The following is an 18125-nucleotide window of genomic DNA, read 5'->3' as shown; positions in this document are numbered from 1 at the left end:
ATTTTTTTTTACTTATTGTGGTTTTTTTGTTGTTGTTTTTTATTTGTGAAGATACTGTACAGAGGGGTTACAGTTACATGGGCAGGATAATGCGTACATTTCTTACCAAGCATTGCAGCCTCCTCCTTTTGTTTACCCTTCACATCCCTTCCCAGCCTCCCCCTTCCCCCCCAATCCCAATCTTTCTCCTTCCCTCCCTTCCCCCCCCCACCAACGTTGTAAAGCTCGTTTTGGACATGACAACTTGTACTTCTCATTGTTGCAACAGGTCCACCTGTATCTTTAAACAACTGGTTTTTCCCCATCTCCTCCTCAAGTTATACTGACATTAAATATAGTGAAAGCAGGGGTTATACTGTGGGGGAGGGACATACAAAGCAACAAAGAGATAATCTTATAAGTGCATTAGAAACACATGCATGAAAGAAAAAAACATTAAGATACATATCTAAGGGTTCATTTTCCTGACATCACATTATCTGACCTTTTCCGCTTGACTCATAGATATACTAGATATTGCAAATAAGGGAACCCATGGGACCTATGTTTCTTTGGGCCTGGCTTACTTCACTTAATATAATTTTTTTCCAAGTTTTTCCATTTCCTAACAAATGGGGCAATGTCATTCTTTCTGATGGAGGCATAGAATTCCATTGTGTATATAAACCACATTTTCTTGATCCATTCATCTACTGAGGGGCATCTGGGTTGGTTCCATATCTTAGCTATGGTAAATAATGCTGCAATAAACATAGTTGTGCTGGTAGCTTTAGTGTGGTCTTGTTTGTAAACATTTGGGTAAATGCCCAAAAGTGGGATTGCTGGGTCATAGGGGAGTTCTATGTGAAGTCTTTTGAGGAACCTCCATACTGCTTTCCAAAGTGGTTGAACAAGTTTACATTCCCACCAACAATGAAGTAAGGTTCCTTTCTGTCCACATCCCCTCCAGCATCTGTTGTTGTTAGAGTTCTTGATTTTTGCCTTTCTAACTGGGGTGAGGTGATATCTCAATGTTGTTTTGATTTGCATTTCTTTTATGGCTAGGGATGTTGAACATTTCTTCATGTGTTTATTGGCCATCCTTCTTTCTTCTTCAGAGAAGTTTCTCTTTAAGTCTTTCGCCCATTTACTTATTGGGCAGTTGTTTCTTTGAGGATTTGTTGTTGTGGGGTTTAATTTTTTGAGTTCCAAGTATATTTTAGATATGAGACCCTTGTCCGTTGTATGGCTAGTAAAGATCTTCTCCCAATCCGTGGGCTTTCTATTGATCTTGCTAGCTATGTCATTTGCCCTGCAGAAGCTCTGCAACTTTATGCAATCCCATTTGTCCAACCTTTCTTTGATTTGCAACCCACATTTTTGATGACTACATTTCACACTTTTGGATCTTTCTTTTGTTAACTGTAAAATGGATTAGAAACCTTTGCTTACCTTAGAGTTGTTGGAAAGTTTGGTAAATGGTAATCGGGACTCTATACCACGCTACTGATATTATCTAGTCCAAGAGGACCTTTAGACGCTCCTCATCAGTGATCAACTAAAACTTCATGTTAGAAGTAAACTTCTACAAATGCAGTCATTATAATCCATGCACCTATGTAAAAGCTGAACTATTTACTTGAAGCAGGCATAGGAGGAGGATTGTATGGAACAACAGAAGCAGTGACATTGATCAAGAAGCACTGTACTCACAACCTGACTTACAGAACTGCATCTAACAATGATGATATTAATGAAAACTCTAGAAAAAAGCCACACCTGGGCTGGGAAGGTGGCTCAGTGGTAGACCGCTTGCCTTGCATGCATGAGGCCCTGGGTTCAATTCCCCAGCACCATATAAGCAAAAAGAAAAAAGCCAGAGGTGGTCCTGTGGCTCAAGTGGTAGCGCCCTAGCCTTGAGCTAAAGATCTGAGGGACAGTGCCCAGGCCCAGAGTTCAGGCCCCATGACCGGACCCAAAAAATAGAAAAAAGCCACACCTATAGGCCAGTCCTCCGAGGGCAATAAATAATTAAAATTATACAGGTAATATATGAAGAGCAGGTAATTGACAGAGGGTTTTACAGCAGTTACTGCTTAAAGGTATACATAATTTGTGTTACAAAAATAAATAAACTCTGGCACTTAGTGCTTTACGCCTATAAAGTTAGCTACTTGGTAGAAGGGGGTCTGGGCTTCCAAGCCAGCTCAAGCAGAAAAGTCCACAAGACTCCATCTCAGCAGAAATGGGATGTGCTTTATGTCATAGAAAAGATGGGAAAGACAAGTGCACAAGGAAAGCAACTGAGACCCTATCTCAAAAGTAATCTGTGGAAGTGGAATAGAGGCTTGCTTTGCAGCAGAGAGCCTGCCTAGCCCTGAGTCGAAGAAGGAAGAGGAAAAGGGGGGGAGGGAGGAAGGAAAGAAGGAAAGATGAAAAGAGAAAAAGGAAGAAAAAGACGTAAAGGAAGACTGGCAGGCCTTCAGACCCTGAGCAGGCAAATAGGACTCTAAGTGAGCAGACTGCACGTGGTGCCTCACTCTTGTCCAGCGTCCACTACGACCCTGGTTGGACCCACGGCCAGCAGCTCGGTGCCCGCGAGCCGTGAAGGAAGGGGCAGAGCTCAGACCACGGCCGGCCGCCCCAGCAAGACCGAGTCCGGGCCTCGGCCCCGCCCCCTCCGCGGCACGCCCAATCATCGCCCGCCGCGCGCCGCCCCACCCACAGGTGGCCCCGCCCCTCCGTCCTCGGGTAGCAGAGATCTGGGGACCCCCCCCCCCCGGCCCCTGCCCCCGAGTGCGCGCGGCTGACGACATGGTGCACGGCAGGATCTCCCGGCTCTCCGTCCGCGACGTGCGCTTCCCCACGTCGCTGGGCGGCCACGGCTCGGACGCCATGGTAAGCACTGACCAGCCACCGCCCCCCCCGGGGTCCCCGCCTGCGGACGCTCAGGCCCGCGGGGGGCGGTTCACCCGCAGAGTGTCCCGCAGGAGGTGCACAGCCGAAGCTCCGCACTGCCCGCACGGACGGGGCCTGGCTTCCTGGAAAGGATGGAAGGCACACTGTGCCACAGGTGGGCTTTGCCCAGCGCTACTCCCTGTGACCTCGAACGCCGCCCTGGCTGCTCCCTGGCGCGGATCTGAGGGCGTCCTCAGTGGGGGTGGCCCTGCTGTGTGTCTTCAGGAAGACCCCTGCTCTCTGGGCCTCTAGGGTCCATCTGTGAAATGGGAAAACAAGTACCTAACGACTGAGTGGTAGAGAGGGCGCTCACACGAAGCTCCTGTGTCCACCAGCATGTTGGAAAGGATTTGCCACCGTCAAGAGTTAGGCCCTTGGGGCTGGGGTTGCGGCCCAAGTGCTAGAGCGCCTGACTAGCAAAGGCCTGCCAAGCAAATGCAAGGCCCCAAGTTCAAAACCTGGTGCATTTAACAGAGAGGGATGGAGGGAGAGACAGAGACAGAAACACGTCAGCCACGTGTGTGTGTGTGCGTGTGTGTGTGTGTGTGTGTGTTTAGCCAGAAATGGAATCCAAGAATGTTAGAGGGGCGCCCTTTCCCACCCTTCCTCAATTGTCTCCCCAACTGTGTAAAGCAGTGCTTCCTAGATCTATGAGCACAGCAGGGTACTCCTTGGTGCGGATCCTTACTCTCCCCCACCAGTGACACAGCTACCCTAGAAAAGTTACTTTCAAATGCAGTGGGTGTATGGAAGGAATGGAGGAAGGTTGCCAGGGACTCTTAATTCACAACATAAGCTTTTACTTCCAAAACTGGCTAGAAAGCTAACTGGTGTTCATTACAATTCTTTATGCTTCCTGATAAACCTGAAATTTTTTTATATGAGATAGACCTCTCTGAGAATATGCTGAAGTTATTTTTTTTTTGGAGGGGGGGTCCAGTCGTGGGGCCTGAACTCTGGGCCTGGGCGCTGTCCCTCAGCTCTTCAGATCAAGGCTAGCGCTCTACCACTTGAGCCACAGTGCCACTTCTGGCTTTTTTCTTTTTGCTTATGTGGTGCTGAGGAATCAAACCCAGGGCCTCGTGCATGCAAGGCAAGCACTCTACCACTGAACCACCTTCCCAGCCCCATGCTGAAGTTATTAAATGCAAAATAATGTCTTTTAGTCTAAAATTAACTTTCTCTGTGTGTGTCTGTGTGTGTGTGCAAACGTGCATGTGTGTGTGTGTCACACATGTGTTACTGAAGAATTGAACCCAGGACCTGGCATTCTACTACTTGAGCCCATCCCTCTTCCCATTCCTCCCCCGCCTCCCCTTTTTTTTCTTCTTCTTTTAACAGTGTTGGAGTTTGGACTCAAAGTCACTTACAAAGCAGGGGCTCCCTCCAGGCTGTGTGGGGGGGGGCTTTTTTTTTTCTTTTTGTGGTAGTGGTACCAGGACTTAAACTTAGGGTCTTATGCTCTTGTTCAGACTTTTTTTTTGTTCAAGTCTGACGCTCAACCTCTTGAGCCAGGACTCCAGTCTGGCTTTTTTGCTGGATTGGAGATAGTCTCTCAGATTTTTCTTCCTTGGATGACTTTGAATCATGATTCTCAGATCTCAGATTCCTGAGTAGCTCAGATTACAGGGATGAACCTTGTACACTGGTTATTCTTTTGAGATGAGTCTCCCTTCTTGCCTAGGTGAGTGCTTCCAATTTTTGCTTCCCATCTTAGCTAGGATGACAGGTGTGAGCCACCACACCTAGAACCTTCTGTTGAGATGGAATCTCTCCAGCTTTTCTCTCCAGACTGACCTAGAACTGTAATTCTCCTAATCCTGGCCCCATAAAACTAGGACAATAGGGGCTGGGAAGGGGGCTCAGTGGAAGAGTGCTTGCCTTGCATGTATGAGGCCCTGGGTTTGATTCCTCAGCACCATAAAAGCAGAAAAAAGCCAGAAGTGACTCTGTGGCTCAAGTGGTAGAGCACTAGCCTTGATCTGAAGAGCTGAGGGACAGTGCCCAGGCCCAGAGTTCAGGCCCCATGACCAACCCCCCCAAAAAAAAACCTAGGACAACAAGCTCACATACTGTACCCAGCTATGGATTGAGAAGGGATTACATAAGGTTTTCTTGACTGATCTCAAACAATGACTTTCCCATTTTTATTCCCTAGGTAGCTAAGGTTAGAAATGAGAGATACTAGTGTCCAGGTTTATCCTGCATTGAAAAAAACTCTAAGTATCCTTTCTTATTTTATGGCAAATGGCTTTTTTAAAAAAATCCCTTTACAATTCTTTGTGGATTTCCAAATAACTGTTTCAAATTTTACCAACTTGTACAAATCCAAAGCTCTAAGAACAACTGCCTTCGTCCCTGTGAGCTTTAGCAAGCTTGGTTTTCTCATCTGTACCCTGGGATATTGGTATCCACTTCATACCCAGGAATGAGGTGCCTCAGTAGAACCCAACACGGAAAATACTCCCAAAACAAGAGGGCAAGTCCTGGCCACCGTTACTCCTTGTATTTAATGACATTGAAGCAGGACAGACTGAGCAGAACTTGATTGAATTTGTCAGGTATTAACATAGGTTTATGGTAGTCAAGTTTAAGAGATAGAATGTGTTTCTGGACCTGCGTGAATAGTGTATAAACTCTGGGTGAAGGGACATTATCTGATTGCTATGTTGCAAGCTCATAAACACTTGAACATGCATCCAGGAAAGAGGTGAGTGTGGTGTACTGATTCTCTGGGCCTTTGTTGTAGAATGCCACCTGGCAGTTTTCCACATGGATGGCTTCATTCCCCTGCAGGGAGTGCTGAGCTCAGCACTTCCCTACTTCGCAGTAGTCAGCAGGAAAATGAACTTTTCTGATGAGAAGTAGAACATTTCCTCGGGAAAAAGCCCTGAAACTGACTTTATAGTCTCTTAAAGCTTCTTGTGATGAATTTTTTTTTCCATTTGGAGGTAGTGGCATTTGCAAAGCAGCCATTCTACCAAGCTCTTTTTGCACATTACTTATTTTTCAGATAAGGTCTCTCTATTTTCTTCCTTCTTTCCTTTCTTTCTCTCCTTTCTTTCCTTTCTTTCTTCCTTTTTCCTTTCTTTCTTTCTTTGTTCTTTTTTGCCTGGACTTGCCCTGGATCACAAACTACCTACTATGCCTTCTGTGTAGATGGGATTACAGGGTGAACCACTGTGCCTAACTTGGTTGTTGACATGGGGAGTGTTCTAACTTTTCTCCTGAGCTAGCTTTAAACCAAGATGGAATTTTGCCTCCCAAGTAGCTGGAATTATAGGCACGGACTGCCATATTTGGCCTTCTTGTTATGGTTTCTTACTGACCTTGTTAAAAAACAAGAGATGCTCAGGACTGGAAGTGGCGCTGTGGCTCAAGTGGTAGAGCGCTAGCCTTGAGCTGAAGAGCTGAGGGACAGCGCCCAGGCCCAGAGTTCAGGCCCCACAACCGGACCCCCCAAAAAAATCTTTCCTCATTTAAAAATAAAAAATACCTTTAGGGCTTGAAGTGAAGCTCAGTGGTAGAGTTTGAGCTTAGTATGCACCGGGTCCTGGGTTCAATCCCATCCCATGCCCAAATAGGTACACTGTACTTGTAAAACCCATGTGAACCTTCAAGAGCACTTTCCCTGATTGACTCTGGTTTACACCATCACATATGATTGGGCCCTTCTTATATATCCCTCATTATAATTTCTAATCTTTTTTTAAAATTTATAATAAAATAGTCCTTGTTTTTTATGCCAGTACTGGGGCTTGAACACAGGGCCTGCCTGGGCCTTCTCCTGTAGCTTTTTCCCTTTTCCACTTGATCCACACCTCCACGTCTAGCTTTTTGTTGGTTCATTGAAGACAATAGTGACATGAGCCTTTCTGCTTGGGCTGGCTTCAATCTGCGATGCTCAGATCTCAGCCTCCTGAATAGCTAGGATTATAGCTGGGAGCCACCAGCACCTGGTTGCATTTTCTATTCTTATGTGTCATTCTCATGGTACTCTTGGCTTCCACATTCCTGCAGCACACTGATCCTGATTACTCAGCGGCCTATGTTGTCATAGAAACTGACTCAGAAGATGGACTCCAGGGCTGTGGCATTACCTTCACTCTAGGGAAGGGCACCGAAGTTGGTGAGTTGAGTCTCTTGAGGAGCCATGGTGCTTCAGTTCCCCATATTTTTCTCTGTATTTGCACTGCTCACGGAGTAAACACATTACCTTGTTAGTAGCTTTGCTAGGCGAAGTTAAAATGCAGTGGTCCTTAGCCACTCTTCTTGAAGCCACGTATAGACTGCTGGAGACTCCTTCACTCTGGATCCATTTCTGTGTCAGATGATAACTGCCAGCATGTTACTCACCTTCTCTTAACTCATGGCTACACAGAGCCTTGAGTGCCTGGAGCCAGTAGGTGACCAAGGCTGAGGAGAGGGAGGCAGTGAGTTCAGGCAGCAAGGCTCATTGTGATGTATGCTGAGTCTACTTGGTTCACAAGTTGTTTCACAGCATGTTCATTTCAAGAGCAGATTCTTTGGGGGTGCACATTGAGCTGTGTATAGACACTCCTTTGAATTTTCCTAACCTGATGACCCTGAGCAGAATGGAATGCTTCTCAGAGCTGGATAGGATCTCCATGGTGATATGGGGAAATAAACCCCAGCCAACCACCAGGATGACAGGAGCAGGAGCACTTAGTGTCTGGATCATTTAAATGTAGCTGTCACTATGTATGTAATCCATATACACGATTCACAATTCAAGAAGTATAAAAAGGGCTGGAAAGGTGGCTCAGTGGTAGACTGCTTACCTAGCATCCATGAGGCCTTGGGTTCGATTCTTCAGCTCCACATAAGCAGAAAACCCAGAAGAGGCCCTGTGGCTCAAAAGATAGAGCACTAGCCTTGAGTTGAAGAGCTGAAGAACAGCACCCAGGCCCAGAGTTCAGGCCCCACAACTGACCAAAAAAATAAAAGAAAGGAAAGAAAGAAAGAAGAAAGATACTCGTTACCTGATTTATTAAAGGGTAACCCCTCTGTACAACACTTTAATAATAACAATGAAATTATATATAAAAATAATTTTAAAAGTAAATAAACTATAATTGGAGTAAGAAGTATAAAAAGTGACCCTTGTCAGATCACCCTCAGTGCATCATTAGGGACTGAAGCTGAGTTGTGCCAGATTGAAGAGTAAAGTCCAGGGAAGGGGAATACAGCTTCTCTACTATGTATGTGGGGCATATGTATATGTTCATTGTCCACCCTCCAGCTAACTGGAGATAAAGTCTTGTTGTAGGGAAGGTTTTAATATTGTTAAGAAGATAAAAGATGAGTGAGAGGCTGGGCACTGGTGGTTCTGGCCTGTAATCCTAGCTACTCAGGAGGCTGAGATCTGAGGATTGCAGTTCAAAGCCAGCTCTGGCAGGAATATTCAAGAAACTCTTATTTCTAGTTCACCAACAAAAAGCCAGAAGTGTGGCTGTCACTCAAGTGGTAGAGTGCTAGGAGCCAAGGACTGGTAGAAGTAAAGTTGAATACCAGTGTGTGTGTGTGTGTGTGTGTGTGTGTGTGTGTGCGCGCGCGCGTGCGCACACCACCACTACAGCTTCTCCCTGGCCATCCAGGAGGTCATTTACATCAGTCCAGAGAGTTAGTCAATCTTCTACAGACTTGCCTTAAGAGCTGCGAGATATCCAGCTCCCTGCTGGGCACTGGAGAAGGCATTTTTAAAAGGAAGAGGTATGATGAAAACAAGAATTCTACCTACAAGGAGCATAGAAACTGATTAGTGAAACAGACATAGAAGGCAGAGTTACAGAACACTGTGAGAATTCCTATTGTTAGCTTGTTCAAGTTAGAGAGAGAGCGACTGCCTCCCTCCAGAGAAGGCACAGGACAGGCCCCCAGAGGAGAGCAGGCAAGAGTCAGTCTCTTCCCTTCCCCCACCCCACAGCCAAGTGGATGATTTCCTGTAAAAGCCAAGGTAGTAATGGCTGGCTGAGGTATATTTGAGAGCTGTTTCAGCATCTCTGCGACTCTAATTACCCCTGGCTAGATATTGAGCACTTTAGGAAGCTGCTATGCTTTTCTCCATACCACAAACCATATAGCATGGCCCCCAAAGGTTTCATAAACCATGCAATGAGTTTACAAAGCATTAGACAAACCATTGGAATCACCGCTAACAGCCAAATTTGAGCTTTGTGTACTTGGGTGCCCACCGGAGGGACCTGCTCTGGGGTTGAGTGGGTCTTGTGGGATGAGCTGAGCTAGTGTTTAGGATCCCCTCTTTCCCCCAACCTCAGTCGTGATAAATGGGTAGGGGCAAATCAACTCCCAGCTCTTAATGACTTTAATATGAGCTTCTTTTGTGCTAATAATGTTGCCTACTGCCTTTTCCAGACCACAATGTGACAGGTCCATTTTAACTTTGACCTTGCTACATGTTTAATGAGTCACCACCATTTCACTAACCATTACATGGTACTCACGCCAAAGGTGGGAAATTCTGTTATCTCATCTGGGTCTGCACCCTTTATCAGCCTATTTTCCTCATCAGGAGGAGACGGAGATAAGAGAGATCAGAGAGAGAGAGAGAGAACGCTTCACTACCATAAAGTGAGTGCTGAGTGTGAGAGAAAGATAGGAAGGGAAGACTTTTCTAGTGCACATAGTATACCTATGTCATTTTTCATTTTTTTCCCAAATATTTTTATTCGCTTAATTATTCATTTTCTCCTGCTTTTTAAGTATTTTAAATGTCTTCATCTTTGTAGAGCAGTTTTAAGTTCACAGCAAAATTGAGCTATCGATGCCCCCCAGCTTGCCTGACTACGATCATCACCCTATGCCAGAGTGGCTGGTACAGTTGTGACAGTCAGCAGACTCTTGTGTGCATCATGGTCACTCTAAGTCCACAGTGAACATTGGAATTCACTCTTGGTATTGTATAGTGTATGAGTTTAGACAAATGTGAAATGTCATTTATAATGTAAGCTAAGCTAGTTTACCAAGGGGGGGAAAAAGGAAAAAAGAAAAAGAAGTAACATTAACTGGAGGAATATATAGTCATAAAGGTTCATGTCACTACCTGGGTTCCAATCTCTAAGGTCATCCATAAGTCTTCCTGAATGTTCAACCAGGCCTTGGGGGAGAGGGTACCGGGCGGGGGGCGGGAGGGGGGAGAGGAGGGGCAGGGAGATGGAGGCAGGGGCCTCAGTCAGGAGAAAACCCTAAGTTAAATCAGTAAGCCAGCTGCCTTTCAGGGCCAGTTTTCTCCAGCTAAATCTGCACCCATCCCATAAAAGATGAAAAACCTAAATTGTTCTACTTTGGGGTCAGATACTGCAATCCAAATTTCTATGGGTGTAGCAAATTTTAGTTAACTTCTTGTAGTGCCCTCATGTTGAGCAAGGAAAACACACAGGCTACAGATAATTTATCTCCTTAGAGCCATGAAAAGTGAGGTCATTCTTAGCTTTTGTTAGAGACATTTTCTATTGTGATGCAACCCACAGCCTGCATAATCAGTGGCTTACAGCAACAATCAAAGTCATGAGGACAAGTTAGATATAGATAATGATAGATCAATGCTCTAATACCTCACCCTGAGTCATTTGATGTGCTTATCAGCTTGTTTTTAACCCCAAGAACATCAGCCATCAAGAAACAAAACTAATTCTGTGTTCTCACAATCTGAGGGGTAAATTACAGGAGGAGTGACTCTCTGATCGGGAATGATAGTGTATTCCATCAACAAACCCCCAGAGAACCTGGAATGGCTCCTTCCGCCCTAAATCTTACACCCGACCACGAGCATTTGGTCATCAGGAGCTGTCTCAGAGGCTAGGCACATGCTAGGAGCATGTGAGGCTACTTTAAGAACGTTGACCCCATAGGATCTGAGTGTGCCCCATAACGAGCTTAGTAAGTGACCTAAAGATTTGTACTATTGGGCTGGGAAGGTGGCTCAGTGGTAGAGCACTTGCCTTGTATGCCTGAGGCCCTGGGTTGGATTTCTCAGCACCCCATAAGCAAAAAGAAAAAAGCCGGAAGTGGCGCTGTGGCTCCAGTGATAGAGTGCTAGCCTTGAGCTGAAGAGCTGAGGGACAGCGCCCAGGCCCAGAGTTCAGGCCCCACGACCGGACCCCCCCCAAAAAAAGATTTGTACTATTAAATTGGTACAAATAAGTGATCAGATATTTTACAGTAAATTGATTGCCTTGGGTTAAGTGATGATTTTATTATTTTGGTCATTGGCGCATGTGCTGTTTCCTAGAATGTGCAAAGGATAGAAGGTCTTTTGCTTATAATTTATTACTTAATGTTTTCCATCATTCCCTGCTAAGTATCAAACCAAGGGTCTCATACATGCTAGATAGGTTTCAATTACTGTGTTATATCCCCAATCCCTCTACATCTTAAATAATTAATCATTTTAAATGACTAAACAATGAATCCCTTTAAAGCACCAAAATTAAATAATTAATGGCAATTCTAGGGCAAATTAAGTTTATCCTTCAAACTACTTACTAAATGTTTATGAAAATGGTGTTTTCTGTATGTTAACATTGCATATATAATATGCTAATTGAAAATAAATTTTATTTAATCTTTTTCTGGAAGGGGTGGGAAGGTCTCTTGCCTATGTATGCAGTTTATGCTGTCCCAGCCTTGCTAGTGCTGGGGTAAATTACAGGTATACATCACCACACTCAGCTTCATTTAATCTTCAGTAGTGTGTTATATTATATACTCAGGTATTTTCTATAGTTGTCCATAATGAAAAGGTATTTCTTATTATTTATTTACTTTTTGTTCTGTTGTGGGGCTTGAACTCAGTCTTATGCACCTGCCATTTTTTCAAAGTATAACTTATGTAATTTTACTAATGCTAGTAAGAGCTTAATGATAATAGTCAATAATATTTCTTTTTCTTTTTCTTTTTTTTTCACTCATGGAGCTTGAACTCTGGGCCTGGGCTTTGTCCCTGAGCTCTTCAGCTTAAGGCTAGGGCTCTACTACTTTGAGTCATAGCACTGATTCCAGTTTTCTGTTGGTTAATTGAAGATAAGAGCTTCACAGACTTTCTTGTTTAGGCTGGCTTTGAACTGCTATCCTCAGATCTCAGCCTCCTGAGTAGTTAGGATTACAGACGTGAGCCACGGGCACCATCTTCTTCTTAATTTTAATTCTATATGTTTCTATTCTGTAGAAATATTGAACTAGCAAGGACTGGCTTTGAATTTCATAGTCTGAACACCTTTTCCTCAGAGAATAGGAAAATAATTTGGAACCATGTAAACTTAAAGATCTATAGTTTTCCACATGACAAGCAAACAAAATGTATTTGCTCTATTCAGGAAATCTAGCTCCCATTGGACTGTTCCCATTGTGGAATATTAGTTGTGAAATGAAAGAAGATGTATTTAGAGTAATTTTACAAAGCATGTACATTTTTTGTAACTAAGGCTTATCCATGAAATGTCTACACTGCTTGTGGTAGTTTCATGTCTTGTCTGTATATTATAACATGAACATAGATGAAATTCTTCTTTAATAGTTGTCTGTGCTGTGAATGCCCTGACCCACCATGTGCTTCACAAAGATCTCAGGGACATTGTTGGGGACTTCAGAAGCTTCTACCGGCAGCTGACCAGTGATGGGCAACTCAGATGGGTAAGGAACCTCTTTTGTAAAAAGACTTTATGAATAATGTTACTTTAACCCTAAAATGTCCTTTGATTGCCACAAATGTGAAACTAGAGATGGGTTTACAATTTTAAAATAAAATACTTCACTCACATACATTAGGGCTTGAGGTATTTAGCGCATCAATGTTTTGAAGTAATCTGTTCTTTTCTGTATGCATTTGGATCCTTGCACACTTCATCTCCCACACCCAGGCTTGGAAAACATGATCTAGAGGATAAAGGGCTAGATGGGCAACCTTCTCTGAAGAGAGAACCTGAATCATGTTATCTTTAGGGGAGGAGTCATTAAGGAAAGAAAGAGAAGAGCAAAGTTAGAAAGGCAGAAGACCATGGTACCTTTTTGTATATAGGCCAATCTATTAGCTGATTTTCCATTTCTGTGACAAAATACCTGAGAAAATCTACTTCAAAGAAGGAAAGATTTATTTTGGCTCATAGTTTTAGAGGATTCAAGCCATTGTTGATTGGACGTATTACTTTGGGCTAGTGGTGAGGCAGAACATCATGGTAGTTGGAGCATGTGGCATAAATGGCCTTGACTAATAGGAAACAAAGAGATGGGGAAGGGGCCAGAGTTCCAATGTCCCCTTGACGGACACATCCCCAATGATATAACTTCCTTCTACTAGGCTTTACCTCCCAGTGTTTCCACCATCCACCAATAGCTCCACAGGCTGGTGGCGGATGTTTTAACACATGAAACTTTGGCAGGGAATGCCACTGTTAAAAGTCAGAATCTAAAACATAAAGTCTAAGCCTAAAGAAGTACAGTTGTAGAGAAAGATTCAAACACAGTTGAGCTCAGCAATTTAGCTTTGTCCTTGTCCCCTGATGACAGATCTTTTTCCTACCCCTACTTCCCCGCCATGCACAGACAGGCACAAGAGAATATACTTTCCATATTGTCTTTATTGAAGACAAAGTCAACTTGCCTTACCTTGAAAAATGTAACCTTGAAAAAATTCTCACTGGCTGAATCTGTGACAATTTGAGCATTAGAACAAATATGATAGGAATGGCTTGTAATCTGCTGAGCTAAATAAGAATCCACAGGGCTGGGAAGGTGGCTCAGTGGTAGAGTGCTTGCCTTGCATGCATGAGGCCCTGGGTTCGATTCCTCAGCACCACATAAGCAAAAAGAAAAAAGCTGGAAGTGGTGCTGTGGTTCAAGTGGTAGAATGCTAGCCTTGAGCTGAAGAGCTGCAGGACAGCGCCCAGGCCCAGAGATCAGGCCCCATGACCGGACCCCCCCCCCAAAAAAAAAGAATCCACAAAATCCATTCAGATTATGAATCAGGAAAAGCCCATCATTACAGTGACATACAAATTAAACAAATGAATATAAGACAAATGGTGGTGTAGGAATCACTGCATTGCAGCCATCATAGCTGTTGTTAATTGAGTCATCATGGATGCTAAACTTGGGGGGACAATAGTAATCTCCTTACTTGAGGAAAAATCGTAACCTCACAGTGGAAAACCAAGTAGACACTAACACAAAGGGTATCATAACCCAATAATAAAACAAAATGACACCACCACTTAGCAGTATTTATGCCAAAACATGTAGAACTCGAATCTTGTCTTTCTTGAGTATATTTACTGGTACTAGGGCTGAATGCTGTCCCTTAGCTTTTTGACAAAGGCTAGTGCTCTGCCACTTGACTCACAGCTCTGCTTCCATCTTTTTGGTGGTTAATTGGATATAATAGTCCCATGGACTTCCCTTCCAGGGCTGACTTTGAACTGAGATCCTTAGATCTCAACCTCCTGAGAGTCTGGGAGTACAGGTGTGAGCCACTGGCACCCAAACTGAATCTAATCTTAAAGGAACCATAGAACAGCTCATATTGAAGGGTGCTAAACATGTCAACTGGTCCATATTCCTTAAAATGTCAATATTATTGAAAGAAAACAACTTATTTTACATAAAAAGATTAAAGCAACATGACAATTAAATGTAATAGAGTTCTGGATTAGATATAGATCAAGGAAAAATAAAACACATTATTGAGGAAATTGGTTGATATTTGACTAAGGATTATCTAGATAATGGTGTTCATTAGTATGACATTCCCTTTCTACTATGGTTATGTAGGAGAATGCTTTGTCCTTAGAAACTACACATAGACATATTTATAAATAAGATTCTAGCTGCAACTTTGCTGTCAAAGGCATGCACACATGGAGAGAAGAGTGGTTATTGGGAATTTTTTTTGCTTTTGTTTTTTCCTACTTTTGTAATGGTATATAGGTTAGAGCTGTCTTTCTTCCTTTCTTTCCTTTCTTTCCTTCCCTCCCTTCCTCCGTCCCCCTTCCTCACTCCCCCTCCCTCTTTCCCCTCTCTTTCTTTCCTTCCTTCCTTCCTTCCTTCTTTTCTTTCTTTCTTTCTTTTCTTGGCTTTTCTTTTCTTTCTCCTTGAATCTCTACTCCCACCTTTAAATTCATAAACTATGTCCTGGCTAAAAGACCTCTAAGTTTTCCCCTTACATCTAAGACATGATGTTGTATTTTGCTTTCCAATCAGATTGGTCCAGAGAAAGGTGTGGTACACCTGGCCACAGCAGCCATTTTGAATGCAGTGTGGGACCTTTGGGCCAAGCAGGAGGGAAAGGTAACTCATCTGAGAAACATGCCCGTGGCGCCATGACACAGGACACGTGACTGGCTCTGAGTGGCCCTCTGAAGACCAGAGACCATGCACCACAGGTCCCCAAAAGGAAACAGAGATTTGTTTTGACTCTTTTCTTCCCTGAAGATACTATTAGTTGTTAGGAATTAGTTTAGAAAGGGCTGAAGGTGAAGGAGAAGGACAACAGGGTAAAGGATAAGGAGGGAGGAGGCAGCACTGAGGTTGGGTGGCTGAATGATCAGACACCAGCAGGAGTTTGCCACCAGTGCTTTAAATGGTGCTTAAAATGGTGCTTTATCCAACGTCTCATTAACCATGTTTTTTTTTATCTTCAAGCCTCTGTGGAAGTTACTTGTGGACATGGTAAGTCATCTTTAATGTTATAATTGTTTCTAAATGAAATGCATTTCATAATTTACCTTTTGATGATGATTTAGAGAAAAAACAAAACAAAACAAAACCACCAGGTTTCTGTGGTCATGCCTGTAATCCTAGCTACTTAGGAAGCTGGAATCTGAGGATCATAGTTTGAAACCAGCTTGGGCAAGAAAGTCTGTGAGATTCTTACTTCTAGTTAATCACCAGAAGAGGAGCTATGGCTCAAGTGGTAAAGTGCTAGCCATGAGCAAATAAGCTCAGGGCAAGTGCCAAGGCCCTGAGTTTGAGCCCCAGCACCAGAGAAAAACTAAAAAAAAAATACAATAAAATATAATAATTTCTTTTGGGGGGTAGATGGAACCAGGGCCTTGCGCATGCCAGGCAAGTATTGTACCTTTCCTGCTATTTGAGGCACCTGACAACTATGCTCGTGCAAGCTGAGTGGACAATGGAAGGAGCAAGCTCAGATCCTGCCTCCCCACAATATGTGAGGCAAATTCTCTGAGCCTCCACAACTTGCCTAAGAGATGAGAGTCATCAGACATCTAGGGGCCTCACAGAATCAGCCTAAAACCCAAGTGAGAAAAGCACTCCATTGGGGCTGGGAAGGTGGCTCAGTGGTAGAGTGCTTGCCTTGCATGCATGAGGCCCTGGGTTCGATTCCTCAGCACCACATAAGCACAAAGTGCTGAAAGTGGTGCTGTAGCTCAAGTGGTAGAGTGCTAGCCTTGAGTTGAAGAGCTGAGGGACAGCGCCCAGGCCCAGAGTTCAGGCCCCACGACCGGACCCAAAAAAAAAAAAAAAGAAAGAAAATCGAAAAGCACTCCATTAAGTCTGAAAAGCCGAGGGTTACTAGTAAGACATCTTGTAGCACTTTGACTCCAAAAGCAAGATGAGGCCATGGCAGCCTTCCCTGTGCAGCATCCGGCAGGGCTGGAGCTTCACAGTGAATTCTAAAGATACACACATGGCTGTTTTCTTTCTCCTTGACCTATTTTAGGCAGGGATGAGCACCTGGTTGCTGAAGAGGGGGAAAAAAAATCTCTGAGTATGTTAAAGGGAAGTGAACAGCAGACCCAGGCTGACTTGGCTCTGAGTCTAGCTTTCACTACTAACTAGCTGAGAGACCTTAAGTGAATTGCTTACCCACTGTGAGCTGCAACTGCTTCTGGGTGAAACCTGGTGGTCCACAAATGAAGGCCCTTTTTATTCCTTGGCAGCAACATTAAAGACAAGGACAACATGGCCTTGAAGACTGTTGAGCCATGAGACCTTGCTCTTCTTCTAAGGCGGGCTCTCTCTCACTTCTCTGGGTGGTTGTGGGGGTGTTGGAAAGACAAGGATGTGGGAAGGTCAACCTTTCACAGAAGTACAGTTGTTCACCACCAAAATGAGCCACCAGAAAGGTGCTAAGGTGCTAAGAATTTTTCATCATTTGGCTCATATTTCCTGTTTCAATGCTACATCTCTTAAGTAGATTCAGTACCAGTAAAAGGGCTAACACCTGTAATCCCAGCTATGCAGGAGATTTGGATAATTGTGATTTGAGGCATACTTGGGAAAAATGTTCTTGATATTCAAAAATAGGAGGCATAGGTAGCAAGACAGAGGTCTAAGATTGACTTGGGGCAAAAACTCAGGACCTTAAGGAAAACAAACAAGATTAGGGGTATGGCTCAAGTAGTAGAATACCTTCCTACCAAGACCCTGAGTTCAAAATCCAGCATACAAAAAAAAAAACAAAAAAACTGGGTGCTGGTGGCTCACACTTGTAATCTTAGCTACTCAGGAGGCTGAGTTCTGAGAATCATCATTAAAAGCCAGCTCAGACAGAAAAGTCCCCAGGAGACTCTTATCTCCAATTAATCACTCAAAAACCAGAACTGGAGGTGTGGCTCAAAGTGGTAGAGCTCTAGCCTTGAGCAAGAGAGCTCAGAGACAGAGCCCAGGCCCTGAGTTCAAGCCCTACAACCACTTAAAAACAAAAAACAAACAAACAAAACCCCTAAAGCCTCAGGATTGAACAAGCGTTTAAAATTTCTAGCAGCCTACCACAGTTCTGGTGGTGGTGTGAAATTCCTGATTTCCCTGTGTCTGTGGTACCAGTGAAAAACTTGGCCTCTGTGGCCAAAGCATTGAGCAGGCAGGAGGGGAGAGCAGGGATAAGGACCCGACCCCGAGTCAGGAGGGTGGGGGCTCCTGTTCTATCAGTCAGTGAAAGGAATTTTCTCCACTCCCCAGGAGAGCAGATTGCAAGCGCCAATGCTTGCTGTGACCCAGATCTGAGCACAGTCTTCTCTTCTTTGCATTGAGTGCTCTGGAACAGCCTCATTCCCCCTCCCACCTTTGTTTCTCATCCTCTTCTGGTTCACTGCAGGGTCAGCTTGATCATGGCAACTGCTGCCTAGAGGGATAGGGAGTGAAAATCAGAATGTTGTCAGGAGCAAGGAGCCTCTGAACGACTTCCACCA

General features: G+C 44.1%; 1 protein-coding gene across 1 annotated transcript in view; it reads left to right on the top strand.

The window, feature by feature from the left end:
- The first annotated feature begins 2768 nt into the window (after nucleotides 1-2768).
- Enosf1 (enolase superfamily member 1) overlaps nucleotides 2769-18125 on the top strand; it is a 31409-nt gene continuing 16052 nt past the window's right edge. Inside the window, exons 1-5 of the mRNA XM_013014900.1 lie at nucleotides 2769-2877; nucleotides 6958-7066; nucleotides 12494-12609; nucleotides 15172-15258; nucleotides 15613-15639. Coding sequence (XP_012870354.1) covers nucleotides 2794-2877; nucleotides 6958-7066; nucleotides 12494-12609; nucleotides 15172-15258; nucleotides 15613-15639 — 423 coding nt within the window. The 5' untranslated portion in view covers nucleotides 2769-2793. The remainder of the gene's footprint in view (nucleotides 2878-6957; nucleotides 7067-12493; nucleotides 12610-15171; nucleotides 15259-15612; nucleotides 15640-18125) is intronic.

The sequence above is a fragment of the Dipodomys ordii genome, unplaced genomic scaffold (genome assembly GCF_000151885.1).
Source record: "Dipodomys ordii isolate 6190 unplaced genomic scaffold, Dord_2.0 Scaffold25, whole genome shotgun sequence".
In the NCBI taxonomy this organism is placed as follows: domain Eukaryota; kingdom Metazoa; phylum Chordata; class Mammalia; order Rodentia; family Heteromyidae; genus Dipodomys; species Dipodomys ordii.
The sequence above is the reverse complement of the archived record's forward strand: the minus strand, read 5'-3'. Positions and strand labels throughout refer to the sequence as shown.